Source organism: Setaria italica, chromosome IV (genome assembly GCF_000263155.2).
Source record: "Setaria italica strain Yugu1 chromosome IV, Setaria_italica_v2.0, whole genome shotgun sequence".
NCBI classification, from domain to species: Eukaryota; Viridiplantae; Streptophyta; class Magnoliopsida; order Poales; family Poaceae; genus Setaria; species Setaria italica.
Window position 1 is genome coordinate 28,677,483 of NC_028453.1, and position 9,729 is coordinate 28,687,211.

The following is a 9,729-nucleotide window of genomic DNA, read 5'->3' on the forward strand; positions in this document are numbered from 1 at the left end:
AGTGGATGCTGCTACACGACGAACTAGACAGTCAGGTGCAATGCATTCCTGAAAACAATAGGTGGATCCTGATTCCTCCTTTTGTTGTATGATCAGGCAAATTTGTTCTCTCAAATAAAAGATGTTGAGAAATGAGAACAGGTGAATGCAAAACAAAATCAGAATCAGTAAATTGCGCCTGATCAGATAAGGAAGAAAAATTAACATAATTACAAGAAACGGCTTTATCAATCTCTTGTTATGCGAGCAAGTAAACCAGTAGGTGTCTGAACTGTTTTTATGTGACCGGATCCAATCAAATCGCGGAGGAGGAATCGTGTATCAAGAGGCGATAATCTTAACTTTGTCTTCTCCAGCGAAGAGAGCAGCATCTCCTTGTACTTTTTACGGTTCAACAACGAAAGAATTTCCTTCCTACCCTGCTCAACAGAACCAAATTAAATGGTAAAAGATGTCCATATTGATAAGTTTGCAAAACCTGAAAACTGAAATATCTGTCAAGGCGCACAAACCTGGGATAGGCCTTTCAGTATAGGGCCAATTCTTGGAATAGCAAACCAGTAAATGTTTGGATCAATAAGTTGGCGAGTCTGGAAGGAAAAAGACCAACATAAACATGTAATACAGTATTTAATAAGCACTGATCAAGAGAAATCTAATCGTATTTTTATCAAGCCAGGCGTAGCCATCGACTCACTGATAAGCATAGAAACAAACCATACAAGTAGTATATATACAGCCACATGTATTCTTTCAGTATTTAGAATTGGCATAACTTGAAATTATAGCCACACTACCTGTGTTAATTATCTTAAACAACAATGAGGAAATTACTTACTAAGAGACCAGCATTCATCAATAGTGTGATATGTTTGTCTGTCACACCACCACCGCGTGATAACAGTGAACACTGCAATGAGAAATATTAGATATATTTGAATATTTTATGTAAATCTTGGTTCGTCGCCTAATTCTTGATACTTACCAGCTCTATTTGATTTATGCTAACATCCAGTTTCGAAGGGATAACATATCTCTCAAACCATTTAAACACTTCACTACCATCTTGATCTTTGCCCCCTGACCGCTTGATAGCAAAAGCAACCTTCATAAGTTCAATGCAACAAAGAAACAGATAAGTTAATAGTTTAACAAGAAAAACATACACAAATATGATGGAGATATATATGGGTATGGTATTTGAACATAATAACTAAAACTATAGAACAAAACAGGAGTGAATATAATGAATTACATATTCACTGCTTTGGGCACATTTGTAAAAACATACTATTCAAAGACAAAGTGAATGCAATGTACTTCTGTTGTTGAATTTAAATGTGTCTCTTTCTCATAATCCCATGACAAGCAAAGCCTTACAGAACTCATCACGAAAAACATCACCACTTAAAGTTAAGTGTGTAAGGATCAAGTACAGTTGAATATTGAAACATGATATCAAATAAGAAATTTGCATGCATACCTATACGAAATTTGATGGAACCATTTAGCAGTCCAATAAAAGACAAGGTTTTCTTATGTTCAGGCATCTAAAAATATGCTTAAATACAGCATAGTGCAACAATCTGATCAAGCCATACAAGTAACAGCCTTGAATGAACCAAGCTTGTCTGGTGCATACAGCTATTAGGTGGAGTTATCTACAACTCACAATTCGCAATACAAAAGCTATTCTGTCCAATATCTCGTAGATGACAGCAAAGAGAAATGTCTGTCTCTTCCCTTTTTAACACAGAAGTTTCAACATAGAGTTGTTCACATTTTTATGATGTAGATTCATAGTCCAATTACTGTCATCTAGTGAGCTCATTATTGCCGAATTCATGACATAGAGATACCTGTTTCAAATAATCATCCATGAACATGATTGCATGATCATCCTGCCCGGAACTAAGTTTGAATATACGTAATAATTTGTCTTTCTTGAATGACTGCAAAATAAGAAGCCGCTCATTTTTCGATGCCATGGTGATAACCAAGAAAAATTTCATCAGAATTTAGATTTTCTTTTGTCATAATCTGGAATCTCTGAATGTGGTCAGCGATAAAAATGAGCATGTTAACATGATATTTCTAGAAACTAATGCAAAAACAGAGGCAAAAAATGTATTGTTCCACAAAACATACTGATGTACTGGTGTCCCATTAAAAAGCAACAACATAAGTTCAAAAGAAAACCTCCAAGTCTCTGTCAACTTGTGTTCTATCCTTCACGCTGCTATACAATTGTGACTGCAAAATGAATGGCTGCACCACAACCTGCAAGTGACAGAAAAGTAGGATTTAACTTACTCAATGCCAAAAAAAAGAAGTAACAATGAGATAAGTAGCATGTGATTAACAAAGTCCACAAATAGATTTTTGAATATATGTCTTACAAGTTACAAGGAATCAAGAGTTCTAGGTGCATTTTTTTCTGTGTCAATGATTTTCAATCTGTGATTTGAGGTTAAGTAGTTGCGGTGTTTCATATAACAGGGTAAGGACTAAGGACGCGCTAAACAGTATAGTCAAAGTCTAAAAGACAAACAGGTAAGGTGCAGCAGGGGAAATATCCTTGAAGCTGCAAAAGGTGCAGCGTCCAAACACAGACTTATAGCAGAAATACCGATGGCACTAAGATGCCAAGTAATTTGCCTCTAAACAAATCAAAGTAAGTGAAAGATAGAAAATGGAGAAATTTTTGTTTCTGAATAGAGTTTAGGAGTACACAAATAGATTAAGAGGTCTATAAAATATACAAAATCCAATAAGAAACTATGATGATCCTTTATTGTGGACAAAAAACTATGGTGATCCTGTGTCTTAATCCTTTTTTTCCTCGAACAAGCAAGAGAGATGCACATCTTTGTATTAAGAAGGAAGATAGAAGAGAACAGTCCCATATGTCATACAGGCCTTAAGGGACAAGTTTCTTCCAAAGCATACAGTTTTTACTTCTATTTTCTTGAGTCTTGACTATAATTACAGATCAAATAAAAGAACAAAAATAACGCTAAAGCATTAGACATGTGTTACTCTGAAGATTTATTAATCTTTTTGGTAAAATATTTGCATCTTTTGAACTGTCATGCTTATAAGAAACAAAAATGCTGTGAATGTTTGTTAAAAAAAAGTGACAATTTATTTAGTGGATTAATTATTTGCAATGGCTAAGAGAATCAAGAACAACTAGAAGAACACTTCCTCCTAGATCTCATGCTGTGAACATTGTGCTTTAAGAAACTGATGAAGCTAGAGGCAACAACTTCTATTGAATTTGTTGTGCTCAACATTGATTAAGTCTTGACTTTATTCTTCCTTGATCTAAGCACATGGGTGGTTGCACAGGTACTATGTTTAACAATTTATAATAAGAAAATCGAGTCCAGAAATATGTGAAACAAAACATATTCTTTACCAGGTTAAGTTTGCACGCAAACACTCAGCTTTGTGTATATATACTGGATTTAGTCTATCTGGATTGCAGAAAATAAAGCAACAAACTACATGTTTCCTTGTGATCATACTCTCAATGATCTTAAAAGGATCGGAAAGATGAAACTCAATTTCCAAGGAAGACAAAATACCTTTTCCAGCTTTGGAAACTGTGTGCGCATCAATTGAAGGGCTATCATGGTATCATTGAATGTAAGATTGTCCTCTGCATCATCAGAACTGTTAAATACAGTAAAAGTTCAGTTTTCTATAACTGAAGACATACAACATAGGGAAGCATACTGGAGAAAGAGAGTATCACGCACCAAGGCTTGAGCATATTTGATCTCTGCCTTGAGGATGTTCATCATTATTATTAGGAGAGCGTGGTCGTTTTTTGGAGGACAATGAATACGATGATGATGGTTCTGTCATATTGATCTGACTCCCCTTTTAACTCAGACAGATGGCATCACATGAACAAGATGAAACTTCGGTGTACAATGCCAGAAGCAGATCCTCTGTTTTGCATGATTTAAATTCATCAATTTTAAATAATCAAAGTACTTGATTACTGGTAACAAATACTGCAAGAACTGAACACAGATAAAAGAACGGAACTTCAAACTTGATATCATATAAATATGGATGGTACGAACATGGTTAATGTATTGCTGATATTCGTTACATGTCATTATTCAAGAGAAAATCATATTATGAGAGCCACTGCTCACTTACCAGCAGGTCAAAATTAACCACTAAAACCAATCATAGTACCCATTTCTAGTCCTTTGAGAGGCTAATAACACTAACCTTGTTGTTCCTTTGAAAGACTACTTTCACACTAATCTAAGCAATAACCAAGCACTAAACAAAACTAAAAAGACCCAGGTTTGCAGAGCCGCAACTACTGCAGCAGCAGAGGCTAAGCAGAGGCCAACAGCAGGTCCACGTGGCGCTGCACGTTGTCCCTGAGCCGACGGAGCGCCCTGGCGAACTCCGGCAGCTCAGCCTCCCCGAGCGCATCCACATCCGCCTCCCACCAGAACTTCCCCCCGGTTTTGACCATGGCCTGGCGCACCTTCTCCCCGATGGCGTCCATCCGAGCCTTTTCCGCCGCCACGTGCGCCTTGATCTCCTCCGTCCGCCGCACAATGGCCTCCACGGCCCCGCGGTCCGCCATGGCGCTCACGCCGTCGCCTTCCTGAAGCAGCGCAAGGAGCTCGCCGTCGTCCTCGTCGCCCGGCAGCGGGTCGAAGCGGCGGAGGACGTGGTCGACGGAAGGGGTGCCCAGCGCGAACGCCCTGCCGCCGGGGGAGAAGACGACGAAGGCGACGTGCGCGCCGCAGAGGAGGGAGAGCTCGGAGGCCTTCTTGAGCAGCCCGGACTTGCGCTTGGAGAAGGTGACCTCGAGCCGGTCGGCGTCCTTGATGAGGCGGATCTCGATGCGCTGCCGCCCCTTGCTCGGCCTCCCCATCGTCGTAGCTGCCTGCTGCTTGGGCTTCTCTCCTCTGCTTCTTGACCCAAAGGCCTCTCTCTTTTTTCAGCAAGATTCGTCGATGCAAGGAAGGAGGGAGGCAGGAGGGAGTATAAATAGAAGAAACACGGACTCGACGTTACTTTTAAGGAAGGCAGTAAAATCAATCGAGGTGCTCAATTAATGGAGGAAATCAATCTCCTCCGCGCGGCGATTGAGGGAACAGAGAAAGGAAAATTCCGATTGGATTGCACACGCAGCAAATCGGGGAGAAGATCCAGCGCAAGAAAGCTCGATATGAAATTATAAACAGCAAAATCGGCTTGGGTTTTGACTTACCGTCAGAGAAGGAAGCGCTCCAACTTCAAATGGGTCTCAGATCCGCTCTCCGCCAGGCTCCAGCATAGGAGAGAAGGAAGAGCAGGAAGAGGACGGCGGCGAGAGGAGACCGCCGTCGACGTGGAAGGCAGGAGGCCTGTAACTGGCGTGTTCGGGCGAACAGGATGGTTTTCATTAATGGGCTGGACTCACACGTACATCAAGACCCCCCCAATTCCGCGGCGACCATTGGCGCGGGCCACGTCGCCCTGTTTTTCCCGTCCGTCCGATCGTGCGGATCCGGCCGTCCAAGGTAGGCAGGCAGGCGCGTGGAATTTTGCAAAAAAGCTCTTTAGTTCTCCGCCAATCGACTTCGGGTTCAGGGAGGCCTCTTGCCAACAGTAACCGCGTTCGATTTATTTACGGCACATTCCCTGGGTTCCAAAATATCTCAACGAAGAGAAAATTCCAATTTCGTGTCGCTTTTGTAAAAAACCGCCCGTCGGTCATTTTGCGAAGAACCCCCCGCCGCAACCGCGACACACGCTTGGCTCGAGCCGCCGCCCCCTCCCAATTCTCTCTAATCCCTCTCTCTCTCACCCTCGCGGCCTCCCCGACAGCCGCCGCCTCCGACGCTGCGACCGCGCCGCTCTTTGCGGCTACCACGTTCCCATACCTCTCTTCTCCTTCCACCCTTCAGCCACTCCTAGTGCCGCGCCGCCGCATCCTCCCACTCTCTGATTCTCCTCGCCGCTAGGCGATTAGGGTTTGGGGTGCCTCGTCAGCGTCACCCATTCCCGCTAGTGGCACTGTGCCTCCCGCCCCTTCGTGTGGGCTTGCAGTGGCCCCACACCTCCGGTCCTCGCTCCCTGCTTGCGCGGTTTGCATCGGGCTGAGGCGCTCTTCTTCCTGCAGCTTGGAGCGCTCTTCTGCCTGCAGCTTGGAGCGCTTTCCACAAGCGGCCTAGAGCACGCCCTCCTCAAGCCAGTGCCACTCGTGCAACAAATCTATGCCGGCTCTATGGAAGGACCGCCACAGCAAGACGGGAGCGGCCTCCGTACTCCCTCCAGGTGTAGGCAGCCACCTCCGTATGCCTCCAAGCCCCTGAAAGGTGAGGCCTATGACCTACGTTCCTCCCTCTTCCTTGCATCTATGCGTGCATGTAGATTATATTCTGAAAAAAACGTATGTGAAGAGAGGCAGAGGAAGACCAAAATTGACATGGGAAGAGGTAATAAAAGGAGATTTGAAGGGATGGAATATAGCTAAAGATTTAGCCCTGGATAGGAGTGCTTGGAAAACAGCTATTCATGTGCCCGAACCCTGATTTGTGGCTCTTGTTGGGTTTCAACTCTAGCCTACCCCAACTTGCTTGGAACTGAAAGGCTATGTTGTTGTTGTTGTTGTTGATCTATATGTGTTCATGTATATTTGTCATTCCTGGAACCTGCTATGTGTTGCTTCCTCAAATCTTAGTCCCTGTTAAGCCTTTTTATAGCAATTTCAAAACCATGTATCTATATTCTATATTGTGATCAATGTTTTAAATAGCGGGCTAAGGCATTTAGCGTTTGGCCTCCAAAAATAGCTAATAGCCGGCTAAATGGAGCTATAGCGGCAAATAGCGGCTAAATTGTACATAGAAGCAAATAGCGGTACCCTCCTCGATCAACTATAGTGGAAGATAGCGGAGGCTATAGCCGGCTATTTAAAACATTGATTGTGATACATGTGCAAGTACAGAATCTAGCTAGCATAGCCTTTCTTTCATTCTCTTGCATCATGTAATCTTCCTTTTGTGGCAGGTTGACAGTATGCTTTGTTGTTGTTGCTTGCTCATACGCAACGGTTGTGCTCCGTGCTCTTCTATTGCCTTCTCGATTATGGTATGCATTCTGAATTTATGAGACAAATTTCCTATTTGTAGTGTTCTTGGCTGTATCTCTGAGTTGCTGCTTCCATTTTGTACAGGTTTGATGTTGCCTTGTTGGTTCCACAGGCATCACCAGTTCTGGTGTTGCTGCATATTATCATCAATGCTAGCCACTATAAAGGTCAGCTCTATTTTCTTTTCTCATGTCGTGACATGGTTTTATCTTAATGAAATTATTGCTCTGATTTTCGGATGATGCTAAAGATAGATACCTTATTGTGAGTGGATCCACATATGGTAGCATTACTTTCTGGAACCTGAAGAGACCGTTCACGGCTTCATGCAACTAATATCCAAGATGCAACCACACATGAGTATTGATTGTCAAATGTGTCCCAGGACAGGAACAGGGAGCCAAGGCAGTCATCGCTGATGGAGATCACTGGAAAACCATTCTTCGAAGAAGAGAGATGGAGATACATCACCCCCTGATCGGAGCAACCCGAGTACCCCATATGCTACTGAAAATTCATTTGAAACTTCTGGTGTGGAAAACACTCACAACGTAATGCATGAAGGAAGTGATGGCTCAAATTCTGAGATACCTTCAAGTACCCAATCATGTGACATACCTGAATTGAGGCCAATACTATTATTATCCGGTGTCCATCAGTCAGGCGTTAATTGTCTCCACATATCATCCTCAACAAATAACAAGTCATACTGCATCATAAGTGGTGGGAATGATCAGGTTGTCCAGTGCTTCAGCTTCACAGTAGGATCTCTAGAGGACTGCTCAACTACCACAGCTAGGCTAAACTCGCATGACAATGGTACACTTAAAATTCTATATCAACATAAGATCCCATCAGCTCATAGTGCAGCAGTTAAAGGTTTGTCACCATTCGAATCAATGTAGTTGATATGTTTCCACTGTTTCATTGGAGTTAAGCATATCTGCATATGCATGTTTTTGTTAGGAATCTGGACAAACGGTACCAGAGCTTTCTCTACTAGCCTTGATCAAAGAGTAAGATGCTGGAAGATGTGGTCATCCAGCAAATTCACAGAATACTCTCATGCCATCATTAGTGTGCCTGAACCTGAAACTCTGGATGTTTTCCATGACCGGTGAGCCTGTCTTTAACAATGTGTGTGCTTAGATATATATAAATCCGGAAAGTTCTGGATGAGTTACCTTGTAATCTTTTTCAATACATAAATGATTTGTACATGTTATTTTTTACAACTAAGATCTCCCTGAATCTTACAACTGCAAATTTGAAGACCTCAATAGGACTCCTCAAGTGTTATGTCATCTGGCATTAACCTTTTTTTATTCTGTGGTTCCCAAATTTTAGGAGCATTTCTTGTTTCACGATAATATTCAATTGTTTGCCTTTGAAAAAGATAATGATTGTTTTCATTTTAAGAAAACATGATTTGAACATAATATACAAGTTATAACAATAAAATGATTTAGGAACAAAGTAAAAAAACACTATTCCCTTGCAGTTATATTGCATAGGCTATGAAGTATGAACTGGGTTGTTCCCATCATTTCTTTATTTATTAGCGTACCTCCATTCTCCTTCCTAATGGTTAGCTTCTTTTCCCCACTCTTTTAGTGAGGATGGGGTCTTGAAATTTAGTTCTTTCACTCAACTTAATTGTTTTGTCATTAGTTTACCTTTATATGTTTACTTTATCATCTTACCCATGATATATTCTATTCAGATTCGTGATACCAGTGTTTTCGTAAAGCTAATGCCTACTTGCGAGGATTTGAGAAGCTATCTATCTGCAGAGGGATCGAAAAGGTTGAAGTTTATGTATGTGCAATGTCAGAGAGATTAAGCTCATGAGATGTGGAGACTTCTTGATCCAGACGGTAACTTGATAAGTCTATAATAGCTTTCAGAAAGCGTAAATTGTGCAAATCATAAAAGCCATCTTGTTTCAACCATTATGCAATTAATTTCTTATAAGTAAATTCAACCTTTGTACAATATAGAAAAGTCAACATTTAACCTTTTTTGCTTCCTTCTAGGATTGGATGTGTTTTGGTATTGAATTCTGGCATACATCTCGTAGTACTGGCACTGATCCTTTTGGTGCCCCTGCAAAGGCTTGGCCTTCAGAGGCCAGCACAAATTCATTGGCCACGGCTAATAGAACATATATGATAATCACCTAACTTTGTCTTTAGTTCTAGCCTGTCAGGTTATATTTCAGGATTCATTTTGATAATATATTAGCACAGGAGCACCCAACGAACTTGGTATAGAAAGAGCTCCAGTTCTTTGCAATTGAACCAATAAAGAGCCTTCTGGTGTTAAGTATACTTTTTAAGATGGAGTGTTGTAACAGTTAACAACTTTGGTTTAGTAATAATGAAAATTTAGGGGTTGGTTGTAACATGACTGTCAAAAATTTCCTAAGACTGTTATTTCACATTAGAGGAAACAAATGCTAACTTTCTAACTCACCAGCAAAAATTATTATCTAAAAAAGGTGAGGAAGATTTCATATGCCATAAGTGGTGTCTCTTTCTTGTGACAGCTGTTGTTTCTTCACCTAACCATTGGATAGCTTTACTATTTTAGGTGCCTTGGTTTAAAAT

The 9,729-nt window shown here is 41.4% G+C and overlaps 1 protein-coding gene across 3 annotated transcripts; it reads right to left on the minus strand.

The window, feature by feature from the left end:
• Positions 1 to 49: 49 nt before the first annotated feature.
• Positions 50 to 5,422, minus strand: LOC101786186 (agamous-like MADS-box protein AGL62). Of its 3 annotated transcripts, none has more exons than XM_004965517.2 (9): positions 5,255 to 5,422; positions 3,765 to 3,959; positions 3,591 to 3,664; positions 2,200 to 2,280; positions 1,860 to 1,952; positions 986 to 1,105; positions 839 to 910; positions 513 to 590; positions 50 to 419 (listed from the first exon to the last, which is right to left on the minus strand). In XM_004965517.2, the coding sequence occupies exons 2-9, from the start codon at positions 3,871 to 3,873 to the stop codon at positions 228 to 230; spliced, it is 819 nt and encodes a 272-aa protein (XP_004965574.1). In that variant the 5' UTR covers positions 3,874 to 3,959; positions 5,255 to 5,422; the 3' UTR covers positions 50 to 227. The 3 variants fall into 3 exon arrangements, with proteins under 3 accessions (XP_004965574.1, XP_004965575.1, XP_012701128.1); XM_004965518.2 differs by having other exon boundaries at positions 3,591 to 3,678; XM_012845674.2 differs by lacking the exons at positions 50 to 419; positions 513 to 590; positions 839 to 910; ... (3 more) ...; positions 3,591 to 3,664; positions 3,765 to 3,959 and adding an exon at positions 4,052 to 4,975.
• Positions 5,423 to 9,729: the final 4,307 nt, after the last annotated feature.